The sequence below is a fragment of the Podarcis cretensis genome, assembly GCF_951804945.1.
Source record: "Podarcis cretensis genome assembly, chromosome: 2".
NCBI classification, from domain to species: Eukaryota; Metazoa; Chordata; class Lepidosauria; order Squamata; family Lacertidae; genus Podarcis; species Podarcis cretensis.
In genome coordinates this window covers 119,255,854-119,283,169 of record NC_137171.1, presented here as the reverse complement: position 1 = coordinate 119,283,169, position 27,316 = coordinate 119,255,854, and the positions used below count along the sequence as shown (strand labels likewise).

The 27,316-nt window shown below is 48.5% G+C and overlaps 2 protein-coding genes across 7 annotated transcripts; both read left to right on the top strand.

Annotated features, from left to right (window-relative positions):
• Positions 1-2,461: 2,461 nt before the first annotated feature.
• Positions 2,462-12,513, top strand: LOC307206968 (uncharacterized protein). 6 transcript variants are annotated; one of them, XM_079960512.1, is made up of 5 exons: positions 2,462-3,266; positions 4,714-5,271; positions 7,035-7,164; positions 8,889-8,981; positions 10,274-12,513. In XM_079960512.1, the coding sequence occupies exons 1-5, from the start codon at positions 2,541-2,543 to the stop codon at positions 11,188-11,190; spliced, it is 2,424 nt and encodes an 807-aa protein (XP_079816638.1). In that variant the 5' UTR covers positions 2,462-2,540; the 3' UTR covers positions 11,191-12,513. The 6 variants fall into 6 exon arrangements, with proteins under 6 accessions (XP_079816638.1, XP_079816637.1, XP_079816642.1 ...); XM_079960511.1 differs by having other exon boundaries at positions 4,714-5,289; positions 7,050-7,164; XM_079960516.1 differs by lacking the exon at positions 8,889-8,981 and having other exon boundaries at positions 10,277-12,513.
• A 3,142-nt stretch (positions 12,514-15,655) lies between these two features.
• On the top strand, positions 15,656-25,439 carry LOC307208648 (zinc finger protein with KRAB and SCAN domains 5-like). Its single transcript, XM_079963477.1, has 5 exons — positions 15,656-16,116; positions 17,735-18,702; positions 21,998-22,133; positions 23,103-23,213; positions 24,174-25,439. Exons 2-5 carry the CDS (start codon positions 17,902-17,904, stop codon positions 24,665-24,667), a joined length of 1,542 nt encoding a protein of 513 aa, XP_079819603.1. The 5' UTR covers positions 15,656-16,116; positions 17,735-17,901; the 3' UTR covers positions 24,668-25,439.
• The last annotated feature ends 1,877 nt before the right edge of the window (positions 25,440-27,316 follow it).

Here is a 27,316-nt window from a genome sequence, read left to right as displayed (position 1 = left end):
ACAACTTAGTGGAAGCGCATAATCTTTTAATGCAGACGTTTCAATACTCATAAATCTCCATAGGGCTGAAAGCGCCACCCCGCCTGAAACCCAGGACAGCACTGCCAGTCAGTGCAGACGTCCTGATCTGACTCGGAAGAAAGCAGGTTCCTCTGCTGCTCGGGCTCCCAGTGAAACACTTCCAAGGGAGAAAATTCCTTCCAGTAGCACCTTAAAGACCAACTAAGTTAGTTCTTGGTATGAGCTTTCGTGTGCATGCACACTTCTTCAGATACACAGATTTCTTCAGATTTCGTGTGCATGCACACGAAAGCTCATACCAAGAACTAACTTAGTTGGTCTTTAAGGTGCTACTGGAAGGATTTTTTTTATTTTGTTTTGACTATGGCAGACCAACACGGCTACCTACCTGTAACTTCCAAGGGAGGACAGCTCCTCCCAGATTTTTTGTTTTACAGGACAATCTGCCCTTTCCCCGCGATTCCCACCCATTTGGCTCCAGCCTTGCTGCAGCTGAGCCGCAGGAAGCCAGCCTGCTCTCAGAATTATAGAACTGTAGAAAGGGATCCCGGAGGATCATCTAGTCCGACCCCATTGCTCCCACCTCTGTACTGCAGCGGGGGCGGGCTCGACTAGATGACCCCTGGGGATCCCTCCCAAGTCTTACGATTCTCTGATTCTGCGCAAGAGGCCCCTTCGCGACGTCCCTCCCAGCCATAGGGGGAAAATGACGTTTCCCGGAGCAAGAGCTCAAAAGGGGTTAAACCAACAGAGCTTTGCTTCCTAGAAAAGACAGCAGGGAGGGAGGGAGGGGGGTGAGACGAGGATTTATGGGGCGGGGGGGGGGAGCAGGCAAAGGGTCTTTTCCTGCCGTGGGAGGAGGGGGCGCCTGGGAAGAAGAAGAAAGAGTGTGCGCCCTGGAGGGGTGAGCATGGAGGGGCTGCAGGGAGAGGGGGCGGAGGAGGAAAGGGGCACCCCATAGCTCCCCCCTCCCCACCCTTCGGATCCGGGCACAGCAGGATCCTTCCCACTCAGCTCCGTCTAGATCTGGAAAAGGAGGCAGGACCCCTCTATGGAAGGAAGGAAATATATAGGTACAGAGGCAGATCTATACCTAGGTAAAGTGGGTCATCTGGCATTGTGTTGTCAACACTGGCTGGCAGCAGCTCTCCAGGGTTTCCGGCAGGGGGAATTCCCATTCATTATCAGCATTCACGAGAGAGATGATAGATAGATAGATAGATAGATAGATAGATAGATAGATAGATAGATAGATGATTGATAGCTAGATAGATAGATAGATGATAGATAGATAGATAGATAGATAGATAGATAGATGATAGATAGATAGATAGATAGATAGATAGATAGATGATAGATAGATGATAGATAGATAGATGATTGATTGATAGATAGATATAGATAGATGATAGATAGATAGATAGATGATAGATAGATGATAGATAGATAGATGATAGATAGATAGATAGATAGATAGATGATTGATTGATAGATAGATAGATGATAGATAGATAGATAGATAGATAGATAGATAGATAGATAGATGATTGATTGATAGATAGATAGATAGATAGATCCTCTTGAATATGGTATACAGTGCTTTTTTTCTTTAAAAATGTTAAGGGATAATCTCATTTTGACTCCAGAAAATCACCATTTTATAGTTCAAATCAGGAAAAATACAGTAACTGGACAAAAGTACATAGATTCACAAAATGTTTAGGGGTATGCCTGTGTCCCCCCAGAAAAAAGCACTGTGTGTGTGTGTGTGTGTGTGTGTGTGTGTGGTTCCTGTTCGCCCAGGCATTTGATGGCTGAAAAGATGCTGCTCCTCACAGCCTTGAAATGATTATCTGTTTAAAATATATGTAATATATATATAATCTGTGAGAATGGCTCACATGTGACTCTTTAAAAAGTATTATAGGTGTGCTGAGGTTGTTGTTTTTTTAGATGCTCAAAACGTTTTGATTGTTATCTTGGATTGTTTGCTGTTGTTTGTGGCCCCGGGCTCCTTTGAAAGGAAAGGCGGAAATTTAATACATACAGAGAAGAAAAAGGACCAGGGACCAGAACGTTTTCACTGGGGTACGGTTGCAAAGGCTTCATGCACACCACACATTTAAAGGACACTGTTTCCCCCCCCCAAAAAAAAAAAAAATCCTGGGAAATGTAGTTGCATAGGTACAGTTCCCAGCACTCCTAACAAACTACAGTTCCCAGGATTATTGAGGGGAAGACATGTGCTTTAAATGTATGGTGTGGACTTAGTCTCTCCTTTATTAGTAGGTGATAGTATTAAAACTACAAAAGAGTAAAAACAAATGCAGATTTTTTCAGTATAACTTAAATGCAGTTACCATTTTTTAGCTGCAATATTAGAGCTCTCTGTTCTCTTGTGAATTCATTTTCTCTTTTGTTTCTACCCTTTTCATTCTCTGGGAGGAAGCTCAGGATGCCTATGGATTTGTTCTAGAATTGTCCGTAACATGCCCTCACATTTGTGAAGCCGCTCGAGAATGAAAATGGGGAATCAGGACACCACAGGCGACACATTGCGGGAGGCGCCAGGGAGAAAAGGGAAAAGCACAGGTTTCCTCCAGGATGGGAACATCAAGGAATTCTTGCATAGGTTTCCAGGAGGGCCAGTGAAGCAGGAGCCAGGCGAGGAGCCGACAGAAGCCCCATGGCAGGAGCTCCTAAAGAAAATGGAGTTGCCTCAGTCCGAGTGGGAGAAGCCACAGTTGCCCGAGGAGCCGCTGGACGACGCGAAGTCTTTCCTGGCCTCTTTCGAACGAGTGGCCAAAACCTGCCGGTGGCCCAGGGAAGAGTGGGCGGCCCGAATCCTGCCAGCCCTCACGGGAGATGCTGAGCAGGACTTCAGTGGGCTGGAAGACAAAGACAAAGAGGATTATGGGAAAGTGAAGGCGGCCATCTTGAGAGCGGAGGCCAAGAAGAGGGAAGAGCAACGTCAATGTTTCAGATGCTTCTGCTACCAGGAGGCCGAGGGGCCCAGAGGGACGTACCTACGGCTCCGGGGACTTTGCTACGGGTGGCTGAAGGTGGAGAGGCTCTCGAAGGAGCAGATCCTGGAGCTGGTGATCCTGGAGCAGTTCCTGGCCATCCTGCCGCCCGAGATGCAGAGCTGGGTCAAAGAACAAGGTCCAGAGGCTTGTCCCCAGGTGGTGTCGCTCGCAGAGGATTTCCTGCTGAGGCCACGAGAGGCCAAGGGGCAGGAGAAACAGGTGACACCCATGGGTTGCAATGTTTGTGTGCGGCATAAAGCTATTTTTTAAATACCGTATTTTTTGCTCTATAAGACTCACTTTTTCCCTCCTAAAAAGTAAGGGGAAATGTGTGTGCGTCTTATGGAGCGAATACACGCTGCGCAACTATCCCAGGAGCCAGAACAGCAAGAGGGATCGCTGCTTTCGCTGCGCAGCGATCCCTCTTGCTGTTCTGGCTTCTGGGATTCAGAATATTTTTTTCTTGTTTTCCTCCTCCAAAAACTAGGTGCGCCTTATGGTCTGGTGCATCTTATAGAGCGAAAAATACGGTATTTCTTACTACTACATTACTATGGTCAAAGGCAGTATGTTTCTGAATGCCAGTTGCTTGAAGCCACAAGTCATGCTTGGGGACTATCCTTGGGGGCGTCTGGCTAGCCATTGTGATAACAGGATAGAATCAAAGAATCACAGAGTTTTATTTTTATTTTTTTTATTCAAAATTATAACAAGACATATTATCCAAAAACATATCCTTATTCCCCCCCCTTTTTTCTCCCTCCCCCCTCCCACACAGAACTCCCACCCTACCCCACCCCCCGACTTCCCTCAGTTCCAAGTCTTTGGTTTCTCTAATAATGCTGTTTTCTTTATGTTACAAAGTTGTATAGATCCTCAAACTGTTTAGCTGATTATTATCAGTAAAAAAATTGTGAATGTTTATTCAAAACCTGCCAAGGAGTCCAGTTCGCTTTGTTGCGTCTTCAAATACTTTGTGAAAGGTTCCCATTCATCCTTAAAGTCACAGTTATCCTTGTCCCGTAGTTTATATGTCAATTTTGCCAGTTCTGCATAATCCATCAATTTTTCTTGCCATGATTCTTTAGTTGGGGTTTCTTCAGTCTTCCATCCTTGTGCTACCAGAACTCTCGCGGCCGTTGTCGCATACATCACGGAATTTTAGAGCTGGAAGTGGCTGCGTGGATCTTCTAGTCCAGCCCCCTGAAATATAGGAATCGTATGCCTGACATGAGGACTCGAACCCACAACCCTGAGATTAAGAGTCTCATGCTCTACTGACTGAGCTATTTAAGGATGACGGACTAGAGGGGTTACTGACATCCTGAACTTATTCAGAAGGGTTTCTTAGTTACGTTTAATTGCATTGCCCCAAGGTCACCCAGTGAGCTTCATCACTGAGTGACGATTTGAACTCTGGTCCTAGTCCAACACTCTAACCCAGTGTTTTCCAAACTTGAGTCTCCAGCTGTTTTTGGACTACAATTCCCATCGTTCCTTGCCACTGGTCTTGCTAGCTAGGGATGATGGGAGTTGTAGTCCAAAAACAGATGGCGCCCCAAGTTTGGAAAACACTGCCAAGCAACGATGGCTTTGACCCTTAGGTGAATTTCCTTTTTCATCAATATCGAGCCCTATGGCTTGAAATATCTGTTTTGATTGACAGGTGTCCCTGAAGATGGTTGATTCTCCTCACTCAGGCTGGAAAATGCCACAGTGGTCGGAGGAGCCCACACCATGGGATGACATGAAGGCCTTCCTGGCCTCCTTTGAGCAAGTGGCCCAAGCCTGCCGGTGGCCCCCAGAAGAATGGGCAGCCCGGCTCCTGCCTGTCTTCAGAGGAGAAGCCGAGAGGACCTTTAGCAGCCTGGAGGCCGGAGACAAAGGGGATTATGGGAAGGTGAAGGCAGCCATTTTGCGACAGGACGCCATCAGGAGGGAGAAGAACCGCCAACACTTCAGGCACTTCTGCTACCAGGAGGCCGAGGGGCCGAGAGGGACTTACTGTAGACTCCAGAAACTTTGTAGAGGGTGGCTGGCCGTTGAAGGACACACCAAGGAGCAGATTCTGGATCTGTTGGTCCTGGAGCAGTTCCTGGCTGTCCTGCCGCCGGAGGTGCAGAGCTGGGTCAAGGGACAGGACCCAGAAAGCTGCTCCCAGGCGGTGGCCCTGGCCGAGGAGTTCCTGCAGAGGCGGCAAGAGGCCGAGAGAGAGGAGAAACAGGTGAAACTATTTCCCTATGTGGCCAGGGATGTGAAGGAGAGAGAAGTATAGCTTGGGGTTGTTGATGGACTGCGCCTTGTGCCTCGTTTTCCTTGGTTGTTATAATAATAATAATAATAATAATAATAATAATAATAATAATAATAATTTATTTATACCCCGCCCATCTGGCTGGGCTTCCCCAGCCACTCTGAGCGGCTTCCAACAAAATATTAAAATACTGTAATACATCAAACATTAAAAGCTTCCCTAAACAGGGCTGCCTTCAGATGTCTTCTAAGAGTCTGGTAGTTGTTGTTCTCTTTGACATCTGGTGGGAGGGTGTTCCACAGGGCAGGTGCCACTACCGAGAAGGCCCTCCCTGTAGCTTTGCTTCTCGCAATGAGGGAACCGCCAGAAGGCCCTCGGTGCTGGACCTCAGCGTCCGGGCAGAATGATGAGGGTGGAGACGCTCCTTCAGGTATTCTTCGGCCTTTGAGGCCGTTTAGGGCTTGAAAGGTCAGCACCAACACTTTGAATTTTGCTCGGAAACGTACAAGGAGCCAATGTAGGTCTTTCAAGTCCAGTGTTATGTGGTCTTGGCCGCTCCCAGTCACCAGTCTAGCTGCCACATTCTGGATTAGTTGTAGTTTCTGGGTCACCTTCAAAGGTAGCCCTACATAGAGCGCATTGCAGTAGTCCAAGCAGGAGATAACCAGAGCATGCACCACTCTGGCGAGACAGTCCGTGGGCAGGTAGGGTCTCAGCCTGCGTACCAGGTGGAGCTGGTAGACAGCTGCCCTGGATACAGAATTGACCTGCGCCTCCATGGACAGCTGTGAGTCCAAAATGACCCCCAGGCTGCGCACCTGGTCCTTCAGGGGCACACTTACCCCATTCAGGACCCGGGACTCCTCCACACCCACCCGCCTCCTGTCCCCCCAAAACAGTACTTCTGTCTTGTCAGGATTCAACCTCAATCTGTTAGCTGGCATCCCTGAAGGCCAAGCTAGGTGCAACATTTCTTGTGGAAGCAACCAACATTTTTTGCGGAAGCACCCAAGTCTGAAAGGATTGCTCCTATTCTTACTCTTAAGAATAAAAGAAAATTATTATAAATTAGTTTGGAGATGGTATTTAACGCCAGTCAGATTAAATCAAATAAACAAGGAATATTCGGTTTTATGTTGGAGTGGATGCCAGGAAACCGGGAATTCTGTTCACATGTGGTGGGGGTGTAAATATGTACAATTTTTTTTTTTGCCAAAGGGTGTTTAAGGAGATAACGGAAATCGCTGGGTTAAAGCTGACTGAAAGTCCTGAGGTAGCATTATCATCAATTTACGATGGAGTGGAAGGTTCGCAGGCTATGAAAGACTTGCTCACAAATTTATTGACAACTGCACAAGTTACGATGGGTAGGAAGTGGAAGGGGCAAGCAGAATATAAAATGGAAGAATGTGGGATATAGCTATTAACGATAAATGAACATGTGTCATTAAGGTAAGACGGGGAATATGCAGGAGAAATTATTTTGAGGAGATATGGAAGGTGTTTGTAGAATTTGTACTCTTAAAACAGAAAGGGGTCAAACCACCACAGGAGGTGTTGAAATTTTGGGAGATTGGATAGTTCCAATGGAATGGTCTCGGTGGTGGGGTGCACATTTTTATTCTTATTTATTTAAGATTCTTTCTTTATTAAAATAAAAATAATAATTAAAAATTAAAAACAGGCTCCATAATGTAAAAAAAAAAAGGAGGGATTGCTCTCTGCTGTTCCAGGTGGCTTTGGACGAGGAGGAGGAAGATGCAAATTTCTCGGATGCAGGGCAATCTCCGTGGGACTCCGAAGAGGGGCACCTGTGTGTGGTAATCAAGCAGGAAGTTGAGGATGGAGAGGCCAGTCCGTGTGGTGAGGAGACATTTGCCTTTCTTTGAACTCAAGTCCTTGCCTGGGTTAAGCTCAGCTGAGGCTCCTCCATATTCCCAGGTCCCTGATGGGCCTCTAGTCTGATCCAGCAGCCCTATTCTAACATCCTTTTCCCGTTGCCAGTTCTGAATGGCTAAGATTCAACTGCCCATATAGAATATCCTATTATTATTATTATTATTATTATTATTATTATTATTATCTGAGGGTGTTAGCACTACCAACAGGGCTCCATTTTCTGCTCGCAGCACACAAGAGGGTCTGTAGGGAAAGAGATAGTCTAGTCAATGTTATTCTTTCAAGAATAGTAGGAAAGTATACAACAAGGTGGCGCTGTGGGTTAAAGCCTCAGCGCCTAGGACTTGCCGATCGAAAGGTCGGCGGTTCGAATCCCTGCGGCGGGGTGCGCTCCCGCTGCTCGGTCCCAGCGCCTGCCAACCTAGCAGTTCGAAAGCACCTCCGGGTGCAAGTAGATAAATAGGGACCGCTTACCAGCGGGAAGGTAAACGGCGTTTCCGTGTGCGACTCTGGCTCGCCAGAGCAGCGATGTCACGCTGGCCACGTGACCCAAGTGTCTCCGGACAGCGCTGGCCCCTGGCTTCTTAAGTGAGATGGGCGCACAACCCCAGAGTCTGTCAAGACTGGCCCGTACGGGCAGGGGTACCTTTACCTTTACCTTTATACAACAACAACAACAACAATTTATTATTTATACTCAACCCATCTGGCTGGGTTTCCCCATCCACTCCCAACAGAATATTAAAAACACGATAAAACTTCAAACATTAAAAACTTACCTAAACAGGGCTGCCTTCAGATGTCTTCTAAAAGTCAAGATAGTTGTTTATTTCCTTGACATCTGACAGGAGGGCGTTCCACAGGGCGGGCGCCACCACCGAGAAGGCCCTCTGCCTGGTTCCTTGGGCTTCACCTCTCACAGTGAGGGAACCACCAGAAGGCCCTCGGTGCTGGATCTCAGTGTCCGGGCTGAATGATTTTATTTCTACTTTTTTTTTTATTTCTACTATATATTTTGGAAAGTTGTTTATCCTCTACCGATCTGGACACATTTGGATATCACAGCCAAGTTTTGCCCAAAATTCCTGCAAGGACAGAGCAGGGTGTTGTGCATGGACGCCATCTTGAATCAAGATGGCGGGCTGAACCTTTCAAAACGACACCTTTTGCATTTCTGAGCAATGCCGGGTACACAGGCTTCTAATAAATAAAAATAAAATAAGATTCAACTGCCAATCCAGTCAGCCTGTGTTACATGGAATTGGGGGAGCGCCATCTTTTCCTCGTCTCTACTTCTCTGCCCACTTACCTGGGAGTAAGTCCTACTGAATGCAACAGGTCTTACTGCTGAGTAGACATGTACAAGATTGCACCCTTAATTTGGTTTTAGGCACTACTTGAATACTCTCAGCTTTTTATTCCATTGTTGTTTGTTGTTGTTTCTCAGGCTGTGCGCACACCATACATTTAAAACTCATTTCCTCCTCTCCAAATCATCCTGGGAACTGTAGTTTGTATCTCTCGCAGAGCTATAATTCCCAGCACCCTTAGCAAACTACACTTCCTGTGTGCTTCATTGTATTTCATGTTTTACCACTGCTTTCTGCCTTGAGCTCTCTTGGCAGAAGAAAAGATGAGATACAAAAGTTTTAAATTAATAAAATGAAGGCATTTCTCTTCCTCCAAAGACTGGGCTGTGAGAGGAATCGTGGTGGAGGGAGGCCTCGAGGTGGAAGGCAGTCTGAGGTGCTCTCCAGGAGGATTTCAAGAGCTGGCTGAGAGTTGTTTATTTGTTTATGTCTTTCTAAAAGCAATGATACCGCTTAGCATAATAAAAATCTCTAAGCAGATTATGTAGGTGTCAGAGCTGCCCCTAGGTCCCAGCTCACAGAGGACCAACGCGAGGCTGTCGTTATGTACAAAAGTCTTTATTGAGGTTTAGTTTCCATTTCAAAGCCGCAGCGCGCAGCTCTACGTCTTAAAAGCTAGACCGGCGAAGTCCCGTCTGAGTCCCCTCCCCTATGACACCAGTTTAAGATCCTAGCCCTGCTCCACCTTTTACGCTGCTCTCTCCTCCTCTGGGTCCTCCTGCCCGCTGGGGCATTGCCCTTTCTGGACTCCTCCGACGCTGAGTCGCTTAGCTCCTCCCCCTCCCTCCGGCGGGCTTTAGGACCCGGTTCCCAATCCTCATTCTCTGCTGTCCCGCGCTCCTGTACATTTGAACTTGCCTCTCGCGCCAACCCAGTGACCTTCCTCCTGACCGTTACACTACTTCTGTCACTGCTTCCCTCTTCCGGGATACTGGCCGGATCTGACCTCCCCTCCGTTGTCTGACTCTCCGATGGAGGTGTGGTCAGCCCTGCCTTATCTTCTCTCCCTGGTGGGGAATGCACTGGCCCCGATCCTTGGGACTCTTCCCCCCCACTCTGCTCTCGTGGGGAAGCTGGTCCTGATTTCCAACTACTGCTCTGGGAGTCCCCGCTGCCCCCTTGCTCCTGGGGCGTTCCCCTTGGGAACCCCCTACCCCTGGCCACTGGCGCCCCCTTCTGTGAATCTTCCGATTCGCTGGAAAAGCTCATGGAATCCCTCGGTCCACTGTCCTCTTCTCCTACGCTCCCCTCGGATTCTTCCCCTTCGCTCTCCATCTCCTCTCTTCCCTGTGCCTCTGCTCCTGAACCCCTGACAGTAGGGATCACTGGTGTTGTGTTTATTGGGCACACGGCACCTTTGAGCCGCCGCTCACCCCGCCACCCTCTTTCCCACTTCCTACCAGGCTGGGGAAAGAGATCTAAACTTCTTCACCCATCCCAGTGCCATGTCCCATTTGATATTTTCACCACTGCAAGCCAAACTGGTGAGTTCGGGGGCAGGTTAGGCCCCTGTGCTGAGCATTACCCACCTCTGGTTCCAGCCAATAAAAGTTGGTAAGGGTGGGAAATTTGTGGCCTTCGAGAAATGGTTGGGCTTTGCCTCCCATCAACCCAATATAGCCAAAAGGGAAATAATGGGTCTAATAACTGTTCCAGGTAACCAGTACTTCCACTGGGTAAGATTTCTCTCTTTCTCCCACCAGTAGATATGTGCAAGACTGAAAATGAGGAGGAACCAAGCGAAGCGTCTGTGGAAAGATTTGAGGATGCCGGGAATACGTGCCCCGTGTGTGGGAAAAACTTCAGCTGCAAATCGGACCTTAACAGACACCAGAGAACCCACACAGGAGAGAAACCATTTCGATGCTTTGAGTGCGGGAAGAGCTTCAGTCGGGGCGACTACCTTATTTTGCACCAAAGGCTTCACAGAGGGGAGAAACCCTATAAGTGCTCAGAGTGCGGGAAGGGCTTCTATCGAAGCACGCGCCTTATTTCACATAAGAGAATCCACCTAGCAGAGAAGCTGTATAAATGCTCCGGCTGCAGCAAGAGCTTCTGTGACCAGTCCAGACTTATGCAACATAAGAGGACGCAGCACTCAAGCGAGAGGCCATATAAATGTTCAGAGTGCGGAAAGAGCTTCATTCGGAAAGCACACCTTACTAGACATCAAAGAATCCACACAGGCAAGATACTATACAAATGCTTAGAGTGTGACAGGAGCTTCAGTTGTAGCAAGCATCTTATTTCACACCAAAGAATCCACACTGGAGAGAAGCCGCATAAATGCCCAGCGTGTGGGAAGAGCTTTAATTTCAGCGGGAACCTTACTTCACACCTGAGAATGCATACAGGAGAGAAACCATTTGAATGCTCGGAGTGCGGGAAGACTTTCAGTCGGAGTGCCCACCTCACCTTACATCAGAGAACCCACACGGGGGAGAAGCCATACAGCTGCTTGGAGTGCGGAAAGAGCTTCAGTCAGAGCAGCAACCTTACTTCCCACCAGAGAATCCACACAGGGGAGAAGCCTTATAAATGCTCGGTGTGTGACAAGAGCTTTGGCCGGGGTGACTCTCTTATTTCCCATCAAAAAACCCACGTGGCAGAAACCATATAAATGCCCAGAGTGTGGAAAGAGCTTTTTGCCAAAAGCACGCACCTTATTTCACACAAGAAAATTTGCAGATGAGGGAGGAACCGCAGGAAAAATGCTGTGCCGTCAGTGCTTAGAACTGGGAAACGGCTTTGGCAAAAAGACAACTCTTGCTACACCACAAAGAATGTACAACTCTGAAAACCATCTGCTTGTTCTCATCTGCTCCACTGAAACATACATAGTGAATAAAATTAGAAAAGGTTTATCAACGGATATAACCTTTATTATAGTGTTGAGCAGAGCTTTCCAGACTTTAACGTTGGTGACACACTTTTTAGACTTGCATTCTTTTGTGACACAGTAATTCAGTTTTGCTAGCAAACTGGAGGTTAAACTAACCCCTTTCCAGCCCTGGGGGACGTGTGGGGAACGTCCGTGCGACACAACTACACACCGCAGCTGACTCACTGAAATATCGCAACACACAGTTTGGAAAGCTCTGGTACAGAGAGAGACAGGACTAGATTTTGCCTTTCCCGAGGTCTCTTGAAAGCCAAAGAGACACTATATTGCGGCCTAAAGTGATTTGAATTGGGTCATCTGAAATCCTTAGTTGGGGGGTAAGCCTTAAGTTGGCTGTCCATACTAGATTTGGGCCTTCTGTCCTGGAAACTCAGAACACTGTCATGGAACAAGGAGGCATATCTACAGTTACTGAGGGTAGGGTGGGTGGGGACCAATATTACGAAGTTCAGGTACCTTTGCGAAAGAGCTTCGCAAGTACGGCACATTAAACAGGTTTTAACAAAGTACGATTAGCCTTGTTCTTGTTGATGGCTGTCTGTGTGGTGATTTGTAGAGCCTACAAGTCTGGGAGGCTCATAAAAGTGAGCTCCCATTGCTCTGTCCCAGCTCCTGCCAACCTAGCAGTTCGAAAGCACACCAGTGCAAGCAGATGAATAGGTACCACTGCGGTGGGAAGGTAAACGGCGTTTCCATGCACTTTGGTTTCTGTCTCGGTGTTCCATTAAGCCAGAAGCTGTTTAGTCATGCTGGCCACATGACCCGGAAAGCTGTCTGTGGACAAACGCCGGCTCCCTCGGCCTGAAAGCGAGATGAGCGCCGCAACCCCATAGTCGCCTTTGACTGGACTTAATCTTCCAGGGGTCCTTTACCTTTACCAATCCTTGGAATATCGAGGTAGGAAAAAACTCCTGGAGAGAATTCCTCGAGAGCCACAATCTTTCAAACATTTTCCTTGATGAGTCTGGAGAGCTCGAAAGCTTCCGTATGTTTTGTGACATTTTTGGTTGGTCCTAATAAAAAAAGTATGGCTCAGCTGTGGATTCTGGAGTTTTCTCCCAAACGGAAATTATTTCTCTTACCTTCATTCCTACATTTTCATTCCCCACCACCACCCAGGATCCTGTTTCTGTTATCTGGTGGGCAACAATTCCCTGTCCCTGACTTAAAAGAATGGCATAGGATGTATTGTGGAATACCTCTGAGGAGACCCTGGAGAGCAGCTGCCAGTCAGAGTTGGCATCACTAGGCTAGATGGAGCTATGGCCTGGCTCTGCATAAGGCAGCGGCAGCTTTAACATGCCATATGCACCATCTGTTTAAATTCTATTCGTCAGTGTGCCTGTTTAACTTGGGACGAGTTAAAAACGATTAGCAACTCTATAAGCAGAAATAAAGGAGGCAGAAAGGGCAGGAAAATCAGTTCAGAAGGTTGTAGGACTAACTTAGGCACACTAATTCCAATGGGTCTACTCTTTAAGTAGAGGTTAGGTGGCTGCCACCCAGTGCAGTTGCCAACTTTTTTTGGCTAGAGACTGCCCTAGTGCCATTGACATTTTAGGCATTGGCTGCATAGCTTTAAAACACCATGATATTGATTTTTTTTAAAGAAATATTTTATTTCCATTTAAAAAACAATATTATACATTCACATCGGACTCCCCACCCCCCCAATTTTTCTAATCCATTTTATCTCATTTTTTACCTTAACTCACATTATCAGTGTTGCAACAATCCCGCTAACATTTTTAAGTATACACAGTGGTGTATACTTTTCCCACTCTTGACTGAATTTCTTGTCGTCTTGGTGCCTGATCCTGGCAGTCATCTTTGCCATTTCGGCATATTCCATCATCTTGGTTACATGATACTGTTTTAAACTGCCCTGCTTTGCAGGGGGTTGGAATACATGACCCTTGGGGTTCCCTTCCAACTCCATAATACTTATGATTCCATAACGTAGCTTCTTTCCCAAAAAGTATGGGAGCTGTGGTTTGCTAAGGGAGCTGTTAGCAGACCTCTGTTCCCCTCCTAGAGCTACAATTCCCAGAGTGGTTTAAACAATAAATCCCCCTTTATAGGGAACTCTCGGAGGGGGAAGGCAGCACCTTCAGAAACTCTTGTCCCCATGATACTTTGGCGGGGGCTATTAGCATGGCTGCTTAAAGCGGTATGATGCGGCTTTAAATATGTAGTGCAGGTTATATTTTTTGCAAAACATGCATACTTTACATATCCATTGTTTCTAAGAAGTTATGTTGGTTGAATCTGTATTTTGCTATACTGAAAACTAATAGAAATATTTGGAGGGGTACCTCGGGATGTGAACGGGATCCATTCCGGAGCCCTGTTCGCATCCTGAAGTGAACACAACCCGCATCTGTGGGTCACGTTTTGCCGCTTCTACGCATGTGTGTGATGTCATTTTGATTGCGCATGCGCGCGTAGCGAAACCTGGTAGTAACGCGCTCCGTTACTTCCTGGTCGCCGTGGAGCGCAACCCCAAAATACTTAACTTGAAGCACATTTATCCCGAGGTATGACTGTATACAGTGGTGCCTCGCAAGACAAAATTAATCCGTTCCGTGAGGCTCTTCGTCTAGCGGTTTTTTCGTCTTGCAAAGCAAGCCCATTGACAGCTTAGCAGATTAGCGCTATTAGCGGTTTAGCGGCTTATCGGCTTAGGAAAAGGGGGGGGAGGGGGGGAAACCCGCAGGAACTTGCAAGACATTTCGTCTTGCGAAGCAAGCCCATAGGGAAATTCGTTTTGCGAAGCGCCTCCAAAACGGAAAACCCTTTCGTCTAGCGGGTTTTCCGTCTTGCGAGGCGTTCATCTTGCAGGGCACCACTGTATATATTTTCCTATTATATTATATTATATTATATTATATTATATTATATTATTATATTCAGTGCTTTTTCCTGGGGGGACACGGGTACGCATACCCCTAAACATTTTGTGAATCTAATGGGAGAAGAAACTTTAAAATTTCAAAAATTTAGTTTCTTCTCTAGCACGGTGAACCGTCAGTTCCATTGCTACCCCTGATGGGGGCTTCATTTCCAGTCACGGTGCTTCCTGAGTCTCAGACGGAATGAGAGTACCCTTAAACTTATTTTTTTTAAGAAAAAAAAAGCACTGTATATATTTATATTTTCTCATAATATACTGGAGATGAGCCCCCAGTCTCCCTCCAACTTGTCTCAGCACAGAGCTCCTGCTGCCTGATCTCCTTCAAACAAAGGGAATTTCTATTTTTGCACTCTCTTCCCCCCTCCTAACCCCTATTTCAAATCCCCCCTCTGCCCTACCTATTCTATATATCAACAACCTCAGATATGCAGATGACACAACCTTGATGGCAGAAAGTGAGGAATTAAAGAACCTTTATTGAGGGTGAAAGAGGAGAGTGCAAAATATGGTCTGAAGCTCAACATCAAAAAAACGAAGATCATGGCTCCTGGTCCCATCACCTCCTGGCAAATAGAAGGGGAAGAAATGGAGGCAGTGAGAGATTTTACTTTCTTGGGCTCCATGATCACTGCAGATGGTGACAGCAGCCATGAAATTAAAAGACGCCTGCTTCTTGGGAGAAGGGCAATGACAGGCCTAGACAGCATCTTGAGAAGTAGAGACATCACCTTGCCAACAAAGGTCCGTATAGTTAAAGCTCTGGTTTTCCCAGTAGTGATGTATGGAAGTGAGAGCTGGACCATAAAGAAGGCTGATCGCCGAAGAATTGATGCTTTTGAATTATGGTGCTGGAGGAGACTCTTGAGAGTCCCATGGACTGCAAGAAGATCAAACCTCTCCATTCTGAAGGAAATCAGCCCTGAGTGCTCACTGGAAGGACAGATCCTGAAGCTGAGGCTCCAGTACTTTGGCCACCTCATGAGAAGAGAAGACTCCCTGGAGAAGACCCTGATGTTGGGAAAGATGGAGGGCACAAGGAGAAGGGGGCGACAGAGGACGAGATGGTTGGATAGTGTTTTCGAGGTTACCAGCATGAGTCTGACCAAGCTGCGGGGGGCAGTGGAGGACAGGAGTGCCTGGCGTTCTCTGGTCCAGGGGGTCACGAAGAGTCGGACACGACTAAACAACAACAACAAAGGCAGCAGGGAGGGTGATGTGATGTCATTTCCTGCCAGGCCCGCAATGCATCCTGGGACTTGTATTACAGTTCCTTGTTGCTGTGAACTACCATTCCCCAGGAAGCTTTTGCAAAGTGCCTGCCTCGGACGTCCCCTTTTAAAGCAGCCGCGGCTATTTTAATAATGATAATGGTTATTCATTTATTTTTTTTAAGCCAATGCACAAGGCAAGGGAAAGAGAGAGGAGGGTGCAGACCAGGGATTTGGAAAAGAGGAGCTGAGCAGGCGCCTCGCTCGGGCTGCGGAAAGTCAGGCACTCCGAGCAGCAGTTTTTGCAGGGCGTTTTCTTCCGCGTAAAGCCACAAAGGATCGGGCCGCCAGGAGATCGGCTGCTGCCTTTGCTCTGGAAGGGCAGCGAGACGCATCTGCGGGGTCTGTGCCGGGAGAAATAAGGAATTTATATTCACTTTCCTCCCGCAAGACACGTTGTTGCTTTGGGGGTCTGGGGATCCCTCCTTGCGGGGAGGAAGGAGCACGTGGCTTTGGATCTGGGTGAGTCCAGATGGGGTCGATCCTGCACGTCTAGGAGAGCCAGGAACAGGCGGGGGTGGGGGTGGGATGGCTGAAGGGCAACGTGGGGGTGTATATATTTATATTTATTTATTACATTTATAAACCACCGTTTATCTTCCAAACAGCTCAAGGTGGTCTCCGTGGTTCTCCTCTTCGCCACTTCATCCTCTCAACAACCCTGTGAGGTAGGTTAGGCTGAGAGGCAGCGACTGGCCCAAGGTCACCCAGTGAGCCGCATGGCTGAGTGGGAATTCGAACCCAGCTCTACCATTACACCATATCGATACTCGTGCCTCGAAGCTGAAATCCCAGGGTGGCAGAACTGGAGGAGAGGACCAGAGTTCGAATCCCTACTCAGCCGCGAAGCTACCTAGGTTACCTTGGGCCAGTCGCTGGGGTGCCTTGATTGATGGCTATGGTGCTGGGGGCAACACTGGCCTCCATCCCTCTTCCTTCCTTCCTTCCTTCCTTTCCCTCGTCTGATGCCCTCTCGCGTCTCTGCCTCCCAAAGGCTTGCACAGTTTTTTGTTGCAGCAGCCCTGGCTACAAGCTCTGCAGGCAAATAGTGCCTCTGGGGCTGGCCAGGGGGGGCTTCCCAGGCCCCTGTGGGGCAGTGTGAGGGGGCACCTCTCTTTGGGGCAGTGGGGGCAGCTCAGAGACCAAGGGCGGTGGCAGCGGCTGCCCAGAGGACTCCCAAGGAGAGGGGAGAGGAGAGGAGGCTGAAGGAACACTCCGCAATGGAGGGAGTTTGAAAAGGGATGAGGGGAGATATAACTGGGCTCCTGAGCCCCACAGGGGTGCCGCAGAAAGAATGTACAGTCGTACCTCATGTTACGTTTGCTTCATGATACATTTTTTTCAGGTTGTGTCCTGCAGCGACCCGGAAATACCAGAAAGTTCCAGGTTTCGCCGCATGCGCAGACACGCAAAATGACATCACGTGCATGCGCAGAAGCGGTGAATCGCAACCTGCGCATGCGCAGACGTGCCGCTACAGGTTGCGTTCTATTCATGTTGCGAACGGGCCTCTGGAACGGATCCTGTTCGCAACCAGAGGTACCACCGTAGTTCGTCAAGGGAGCTGTGGACCTAAAAAGGTTGCAAACCCCAGAGGAAAAGTCAGCTAGGAACTGTGTAAACAAACAACCAAACTGTAGCAGGTAGAGCACGGGACTCTTGATCTCAGGGTCCTGTGTTCGAGTCCCTTGTTGAGCAAAAGATTCCTGAATAGCAGGGGGTTGAACTAGATGACCTTCGCAATTCTGTGATTATGTATTTGCTGGGAGTGAAGCCCCACCGTGTTCAATGGATTCTGCTCTCTAGTATAAAAACCTGGGAAGCTGTCTTATACTGAGCACATCTGGCTCAATGTTGGCAACATGGACTGGCATCAGTTCTCCGTTGTTTCAGGCAGGGAGCCTATCCCAGATCTGCCAGGATTTGAACCTGGGACCCTTTGAAGCAGGACCGTTGAATTACAGGCCTCCCCCAATCCTCGAGCGATGTATCAGTGTTGTACGGGCACAGGGGCGACTTGCTTCATATTGTGCATAGTCTCTCCCAAACCTGGAATCATTCCCTTATTATTTCCCCGCAGGAAGAAATCTCCTGAGCTCTGCAGCTCAGCCTGGCCCAACAGTGAGCAAAGAAAGTCAGATGTTGGATCCTGAGCGGTCCATCGGCCCAGCATCATTCGCGACCGGCGCTTGGGAGATTGCATCTCGGAGCTAGGCGAAGTTAGTTCCTTGCAAGAGAGAGAACAACATGGCTGCCGACCAGGGACCCAAGTCGGGATTTGGCCTCCGGATTGCACCTGCTCTGGAACTCCCCAGGAACAAAGCAGGGGGTCAGGATCCGGCCTGCCCCGGAGCAGGAATTGGGAAGCCACCACGTGTACTTCAGGCTGGAAGCATTTGGGGCTTCCTCCACAAAATCCCAGCGGACCAGGTGAAACCGGAACCAGGAGAGGCCACCCTCCAGCGCTGGGAAACCCAGTGGCAGGAGTTCCTGAGAAAAATCGAATCTCATCCTTCCTCAGCCTGGGGGCTCCCACAGTTACCAGAGGAGCCCACGCCCTGGGACGACACAGAGGGGTTTTTGGCCTCCTTTGAGCAAGTGGCTGAAGCCTGCCGGTGGCCCCGGGCCGAGTGGGTGGCCCGCCTCCAGCCGGCCCTCAGCGGAGAAGCCGAGTGGGCCTTTCGAAGCCTGGAGGCCGGAGACAGAGAGGATTATGGGAAAGTGAAGGCGGCCATCTTGCGCGGGGACACCATGAGCAGGGAGGAGCAGCGCCAGCGCTTCCGGCGCTTCTGCTACCAGGAGGCTGAGGGGCCACGTGGGGCCTACGGCCAACTCCAAAAACTTTGCCAGGGGTGGCTGAAGGTCAAGAGGCGCTCGAAGGAGCAGATCCTGGAGCTGCTGATCCTGGAGCAGTTCCTGACCATCCTGCCGCCGGAGATGCAGAGCTGGGTCAGGGGACAGGACCCGGAAAGCTGCTCGCAGGCGGTGGCCCTGGCCGAGGAGTTCCTGCAGGTGCAGCAAGCGGCCTCTCGGAGCCGGGAGCAGCAGGTGAGGCGTGACATGTGGCCTGTGGCAATCTTGGGGTAGGAGAAGAACCGAGCTCATGTTGGAACCAGTGGGGGTATGTGCTATTATGCTCAGGTTCCCGCTTGTGGCCTTCGCGTTGGGGCGTCTGGTTGGCCACTGCGAGAACAGGATGATGGAGGAGACACTCTGCTTCTTACGACCTTCACACCATTGTGTGAATCTCAGAAGATGCTAAGAGGGGAGGGTTTGTACACGGGGCAGGCAAAATCCTAAAACCCTTGAATCTGCTGATGTCTTCCTCTTGTGCTTGAGGGGTATTGTTTTGCCTGGGTGAGGATCAGCCCACAGAAACTGAATTTGTTGTTAGAATTGTAGAGTTCAAAGGGACCATGAGCATCATCTAGTCCAACCCCTTGCAATGCAGGAATCTTTCTCGAACCCGCAACCCTGAGATTAAGAGTTGTGCTCTACCATCTGAACTGTCTTGAGCCCTATTCTGTAAGCCACCCAGAGTGGTTGGGGAAACCCAGCCAGATGGGCAGGGTATAAATAATAAAAAATACTACTACTATTATTATTATTATTATTATTATTATTATTATTATTATTATTAAATATTAGGGGTATTTGAGCACACACACTCACTCCTTTTCACTACTGGATGCCCTTTTTTAAAAACAAATTGTGTTTCTATTAATTTTTTGCATAACATAATGCAAGTAATTCAAGGGAAGTAATAGTGCCACTGTATTCTGCTCTGGTCAGACCTCACCTGGAGTATTGTGTCCAGTTCTGGGCACCACAGTTCAAGAAGGACACTGACAAACTGGAACGTGTCCAGAGGAGGGCAACCAAAATGGTCAAAGGCCTGGAAACAATGCCTAATGAGGAACGGCTAAGGGAGCTGGGCATGTTTAGCCTGGAGAAGAGGAGGTTAAGGGGTGATATGATAGCCATGTTCAAATATATAAAAGGATGTCACATAGAGGAGGGAGAAAGGTTGTTTTCTGCTGCTCCAGAGAAGCGGACACGGGGCAATGGATCCAAACTACAAGAAAGAAGATTCCACCTAAACATTAGGAAGAACTTCCTGACAGTAAGAGCTGTTTGACAGTGGAATTTGCTGCCAAGGAGTGTGGTGGAGTCTCCTTCTTTGGAGGTCTTTAAGCAGAGGCTTGACAACCATATGTCAGGAGTGCTCTGATGGTGTTTCCTGCTTGGCAGGGGGTTGGACTCGATGGCCCTTGTGGTCTCTTCCAACTCTATGATTCTATGATTCTAAGTGATGAATCAGAAACACAGAAATGCAAGCCAAATTAATTGTAACACAGTCAAATAAAGCAGAGTGGGTCTCGTTTGGTTTGGCTAGGTAGACACAAATGGAGCGGAGACCCAGCAATTCCAAAACTCCTGCCGCCCGGGGAACACTCCGGAGAGACTTGTTAGGCTGAGAAAAAGGACAGAACATTAAATTCTGCCACCATTTTCATCATTAAAAAGAAAAAAAATCAGAGAAACGGCAAAAGTGATTTGCATCACAAGCAAAAGCATGCTGTCTGTTGATGTGAATTTTTAATGGGGCAAAATTTAAATGAACCATGTAAAATACAGTGGTACCTCAGGTTACAAACACTTCAGGTTACAGATTCCGCTAACCCGGAAGTAGTACCTCAGGTTAAGAACTTTACCTCAGGGTGAGAACAGAAATCTCGTGGTGGCAACAGGAGGCCCCATTAGCTAAAGTGGTACCTCAGGTTAAGAATGGTTTCAGGTTAAGAACGGGCCTCCAGAACGAATTAAGTTCTTAACCTGAGGTACCACTGTAAATGAATTGGGAGAAGGAAAAAATTCCTTCCAGTAGCACCTTAAAGACCAACTAAGTTAGTTCTAGGTATGAGCTTTCGTGTGCATGCACACTTCTTCAGATACACTGAAACAGAAGTCTATATAGTCTATACAGACCCTTCTATATAGTGAGAAGGTGGGGAGGGGTATTACTCAGAAGGGTGGTGGGAATGGGTGATTGGCAGATAGCTGTGATGAGCCTGTTGACGACTCTTAACGACTGCAATAGGTCTTACAGGAAAAAGCAAGGGGTGAGAAGGTGGAAAATGGCTTTGTCATGTATAATGTATCCAATACATTCAGGAGGCTTTTACGTAAAATTGGACTCAGACCCCACACAAGAATACAAAAAAGAACTGAACAAGATTGTTAAGGAGCTACCCCCACACATCCAAGAACAGATCCTCACTAACACTCCAACAGAACCTCGACCAGGAACTTTCTATCTTCTACCTAAAATACAGGGACGCAGGTGGCGCTGTGGGTTAAAGCCTCAGCACCTAGGGCTTGCCGATCGAAAGGTCGGCGGTTCGAATCCCTGCGGCGGGGTGCGCTCCCGCTGCTCGGTCCCAGCGCCTGCCAACCTAGCAGTTCGAAAGCACCTCCGGGTGCAAGTAGATAAATAGGGACCGCTTACCAGCGGGAAGGTAAACGGCGTTTCCGTGTGCGGCTCTGGCTCGCCAGAGCAGCGATGTCACGCTGGCCACGTGACCCGGAAGTGTTTCAGGACAGCGCTGGCCCCTGGCCTCTTAAGTGAGATGGGCGCACAACCCCAGAGTCTGTCAAGACTGGCCCGTACGGGCAGGGGTACCTTTACCTTTACCTTACCTAAAATACACAAACCAGGAAATCCAGGACGCCCCATCATTTCAGGTATTGGCACTATTACAGTGGGTGTCTCCGGTTATATGGACTCTGTTCTGAAACCATATGCCATCAGTGCTCCCAGCTATGTACGTGACACCACAGATTTTCTGAGGAAAATACAATCTTTTAATAATCTTCCCAACAATACTATACTAGCTACTATGGATGTGGAATCTCTGTATACCGACATCCCACACAACGATGGTTTACAAGCTATAAGGAACACCTGATCTGGTTGGCCTCTTCTTGCATCCTTAAGTGAAACGAGGCCCTCCAGATGTTTGTCAGAGTAGACGTTAAGTGTCGCAACTTCCTCTGAGTCACGGACGAAGGGAAGGAAGAGGCACTGTACCGGGGCAAAACATATCGGGCTCGCTGTGGCCCTTGCACAACCTTATAATACGGGTCAACTTCTGAGACTGGGCCACGTGCCAGAGACACCCTCTTAATGTAAAATCAGAGGAGATTTCTCAGGCCCTCAACCAGATGCCACTCTTCCAGAAGAAATTGAAATTGGTGAGATGTGAATAGGAAAAACCCCCCAACCCCCCGGCAGCCTTTTCTCCTTATTTCCTAAATGGCTCCATCCTTGCTATTTTTCCAGGCTGTGGCAGACGTGGTCACCCCACTTCCAGCAGAAGAACAGGCTCTGTCTGGTGCCAAAGAGTTGAGGAGGCCCAAGCAGGAACTTGATGGTGGAGCAGTTGACTCCCTCATGGACCGAGAGGCCAGCCAACTGGGTAAGACTTCCTCAGTCCTTGGTTTTGCCTGGGTCTTCTCCCACTCACAGAAAGCCTGGCATCTTGGACAGGAAAACGCAGTTGGTCCAGTACGATTTATTTGATGTACAGTGGTACCTCTGGCTACAGACACTTCAGGTTACAAACTCCGCTAACTCAGAAATAGTACCTCAGGTTAAGAACTTTGCTTCAGGATGAGAACAGATATCACGGGGTGGCAGTGGGAGGCCCCATTAGCTAAAGTGGTGCTTCAGGTTAAGAACAGATTCAGGTTAAGAACAAACTTCCAGAATGAATTAAGTTCTTAACCCGAGGTACCGTAAGTTTTTAAAATTCTGCTCTTTGGCCCCGAAAGGTTCCTAGAGGGGCTTACGGCGACCGATATTAACATGGTCCCTGCCCCTCAGGCTTAGGAATCCAAAAGACACGACACAAAAGGAAAAGAGATGGGGCAGGAGGAGGGGAAAGCGATGGCAAAAGCAGGCACCAGTTCTCGGCTGCAAATTTCTTGTAAGTGTTTTTCGGGAGGTAAACGTTGACAACATAATCATTATAGAGCGTTTTCCCCAAACCTCCACCTGCTTCTCCTCCTTCCCAAGTGAGACTTCTGCTGGTGAAGCCCAGTGGTTGACCTCCCAGCAAACATTTTTTTGAAGTGCCTAGTTAGACTACGGAACTCTCTCCCACTGGAGTCAATGATGGCCAACCTAGATGGCTTTGAAAGAAGATGAGATAAATTCAGGGCTGTCAGTTGCTACTAGCCACAACAACTTTGCTCTGCCTCCACGGCTGGAGGCATTTCTGAGCACCAGTTCCTGGAAACCACAGGAAGGGAGATGGCTCTTGTGGTCGAATCCTGCTTGTGGCTTCTGGTTGGCCACTGTGGGAGCAGGATACTGAGCTAGATGGGCCATTGGCCTGATCCAGCAGGCTTTTCTTACGTTCAGTATCATCTCCCTTTGTCTCCAGAAGAGAACAGCACCATCAAGGGTTTTCAGCTAGGAGGTCCTCGCTCAGAAGACGTGCTTGAGATCTCGCCAGGAGGATCCCGAGAGAGCCTCACCTTCCCAGCGGAGATTGGTGAGAAGGAGGAACCTTGAAACTGATTTGCCATAGAGCAGGGGGAACCTCACAGGAGAACGCGTTTGGCGCAAGGGGGACGTTGTAATGACCAAAGGGCCACAGCAGGGATGGGGAACATGCTGGCGGACTCCCACTCCCATCAGCCCCTGCCAGCATGGCCTGATGGCCAGGGATGATGGGAGTTGTAGTCCAGTGACATGCAGGGCAGTGGCTAGTGAGTTTTATTAGGCCTGGTAGGGCAGAAAGCAAGGAGACCCACAAGTGCTAAAGCAGTTCCATCAAAATATTAAAATAAACACCCTCATCAAAACAGGACAGCAGCTAGAAACAGCTGTTAAAGAAGGAAACTCGGATCAGGAGATTGAGGAAACATTTGTCTACACAGGTATGTCCTCCAGAGCCGGTGGAATGCCAATACTGATGGCACCTCTTCTCATATATATATTACAATTTAGAATATTCATTTAAACAGCCTTAAAATATCAGTGACTTCCTTTCTTCCCTTTCCATGGCTCATTTTGCATAACATAAATCCCTGCATATTTTATATCAACTAAACCATTCAGTATTCCATTATTACCGCTCCCTCTTGTGGGATGCAGATTCCATCAAAACTTATTTACACTGTTGAATTTATCTTAATGCTGCCAACGTTTCCAAATGCACACAATTTCCTCCCATATAGTCAATAAACATCTTCTTCAAACGCATGTTCTTCTTGTTCTCTTATTCTCTAAGTTAGGTCTGCAAGCTGCGCATATTCCATCAGTTTAAGTTGCCATTCTTCTTCTTTGCTCGTTTTCCATTTTGGGGCTAACGAAACACGGGCCGCAGTAGCGGCATACATAAATAACCTTTTTTGACACCCCTACCAGCAGGACTCCCCTTTATCTTTATCTTTTATCTTTTCCCTATTTCCGAGATTCCCATTTGACAAAGATTTCCTCTCTGTTCCAGGAGGTGCTAGGCTGGTGCATGAACAGGGTGGGGAACTTTTGGGGGCTCCCCCGACGAAATCGGGCCGTTGGAACGAAGAAGGAATCTGCAGCCCACAAGAGGGAGCGGAGAGGTGGACCAAAGACCCGGCACAGGGGTGGAAGATGAACCCCATGGCTATTCCAGCCGGCGACCTTTGCCAAACGTCGGCTCCACAAAGACTGCACAAAGGAGGGGGAAGCAGGCAGTGTCCTCTGTGCGGGAAAGTTTTCACGACACAATCCAGCGTCAAGAGACACCTGAGAATCCACACAGGGGAGAGGCCGTATAAATGCTCCTATTGTGGGAAAACCTTTAACCAGAGAGTAATCCTAACGAATCACGAGAAAATCCACACGGAGCGGAGATCGTCCCAAGGCTCCGACGGTGGGGAAGGCTTCAGGAAAGAAGCGAGCATCCCTGGACATCAGAGAATATATTTGGTTACTAGTGATGATGACGCTATACCCTGCTAGGGAGGTGACCCGTATCCTGTTTGTGGGCTTCCCATTGGTTGGCCACTGTGGCAGACAAGATGTTGGACTAGAGAGGCACTGAAGCCTAGTACACCTTATGGCGCCACCGTTAGGAGTAATGCATTTACTGCAGCATAAGCTTTTGTGAAACTGGAATCCACCCCAAAAAAACCCCCACAATAACTTGATTGAGCCATTAAGGTGGCAAAATACTTCCCCCCTCATTTTTGCAACAGCGGCTAGAGAGATGAATGTGAAAATTCTCCATTGTACAGGTGGTTTCGATAGCACAGCCCTCCCTGTGCTCCTTCCAGAAAAGTGAGAGGGTGTCAGGGACCCGCAGGACAATGACGACTGTGCACTGGGGAATGTGGGGGCTGGAGTCTGACTCGGGAAAGGAGGGACAGTGGTTTGTGGGGATCTGCACCAGCCAGGAGGCAAGAGTCGGAGGAAGGGGAAGTGTCAGGAGTTGGAGCACGGGATGGTTCGGGAGGAGAAATAAGCAGGGAGCGACACACACCCTCTCCTGTGTCACTGTCCCCCAGAACCAAGAGGGGATTGAAAAGGGAGGAGCAGAGGAAATTGCAGGCATCGTCTCCGACTGCATGCATGCAAGCCATTGGGGGAAGATACATAAACTGGTGGAGGGGAACTGGTTTTGCAATTGCTCCTTGAAATAGCTGCCTAACCATTAGATTGGGGTGCACAGATGTCCAGAGCTGTAGAAGCGACTGTGTTATCGTTGACAATAAATACTTAACTATCGGCTGTATACATTCCTTGGCTGGGAACTGCCCTTGACAGAGGGGTTATGCCCCTTGGGACTGGTGGGGTGGACTGCAGGGAGCCTGGCAGTAGGTGGCGCCGGAGAGCCAACGACAGGCAGAGCCAACCGATTCTGGTTTTGCCCAAGGGGCGACCCCAAGACTCGGGCGGAGGAAGTGGGCGGGCGATGCCACACTCTGGACGGGTTTCAGGTAAGAAAGCAGGGCAAGCGAGGGCAGGCTGTGGGCAGAGTAAAGTTGGGGCAGGGGCCCCGTCCACCCAAATGGACCAGCATCCTCTGGGATGATCAGAGCTCGAGGACATGTTCCAGCCAGGCAAAAATGCTCAAAGAGAGTTTGGCCTCTATGCCTTAGCTGCTCCCCCCAACAACGTGGTTAGATAAATATTTTGTTGGAACGTTCTCCTAAACCAGTGTTTCCCAAACTTGGGTCTCCAGCTGTTTGTGGACTACAATCCCCATCGTCCCTGACCACTGGTCCTGCTAGCTAGGGATGATGGGAGTTGTAGTCCAAGAAACAGCTGGAGCCCCAAGTTGGGAAACACTGTCCTAAATTCTTCAATTCTGCTTGTTTCCATTCAGTAACGTCTCTGAATACCGGTTGCAGGACAGGAGGAAGTCCCTGTGGGGCTAAGTTTCTGCTTGCAGGCTGGCTCATGTGAGAACAAGATGCCGCATTAGATGGGTCTGATCCAGCAGGCTGTTCCTGTGAGAAAACTACCCCTTAGAACAGAAATGGAGAACCTTGGGACTGGGGGCCTCTAAGCCCCTGTATTTGACTCTTGAAGACTCTTTCTCGGGCCAGGTCCCCTCATTGGCTATTTGCAGCATCCTCAAGTGTGCCGGTCTGGCCAGGGCGCATCCTCGAACTCGTGACTGCGCTTCTTGCTTGCCTGGAGGCAGGATCGAGGGGTGGGTGGCTGTAGGAGCCGGCCTGTTCTATAGAAGAAAAATGGACATTTGTTGCTTTACCACTTTTGACTCTGGCCCCACCCAGCACTTGTATGTGGCCCCTGGCAGGTTGCCCGGAAAGGAATGTGGCCCTCGAGTTGGAGAAAGGTTCCTCCCTTGCCCAAGAAGTAGAACTCCATACATTCTTCTCAACTAACAGGCCAATAATTTCTTTGGCCATGCAAGACTGTCTTCTGCTCCCAACCACAAAGGTCTCCCTGTTGCCTAGCTCTTTTCCGTTCCAATCATAATGATCCAGTTCCCCCCACTTTCCAATGTTTTCCACTTGTGGGTAGGTCTGCAGATCTGCCAGGACGGTCAGTTTGTCATCTGAAGTTTCTTCCTTGCTCACCAGGCCCCAGAGGGTGGGGGCAAGAGAACGGGGCCTTTTCTGTATTGGCCCCTTCTGGAATGCTTTCCCTAGGGAGGCCCACCAACAGTGCCATTCTTTCAGCAAGGCGTTTTTGTTTTCCTGGGCAGCACTAGTGATATGTTTGTCTTGTTTTTAGGTTTCAGCGTAGGCCCCATCTGCACGACACACGTAAAGCCATATTGCACCACTTGAAACCGTCATGGTTCCCCCAAAGAATCCTGGGAACTGCAGTTTGTTAAGGGTGCTGAAAGTTCCCCCCTCAGTGCTACAGTTCCCAGAGTTCCCCAAGAGTGATTTATTTCCCCAATAAATGTTATTTAAAGTTTGAAAGAAAATATACAAAGGTTACTATCACATATCTTTTATCAAAATATTTTTAAAAAACTAAATAAAAGCACAAACAAAAAGGGGGGAGAGAAAAAGGAGACCTTCCTATTCTTTGTCTGTCAACTATATACAGAAAATTATTCAAAACATCCACTCCAAGCCCAACACCCATCAATTCCACTTTCTATAAATCAGTATTTCCTTCAGTGCTCAA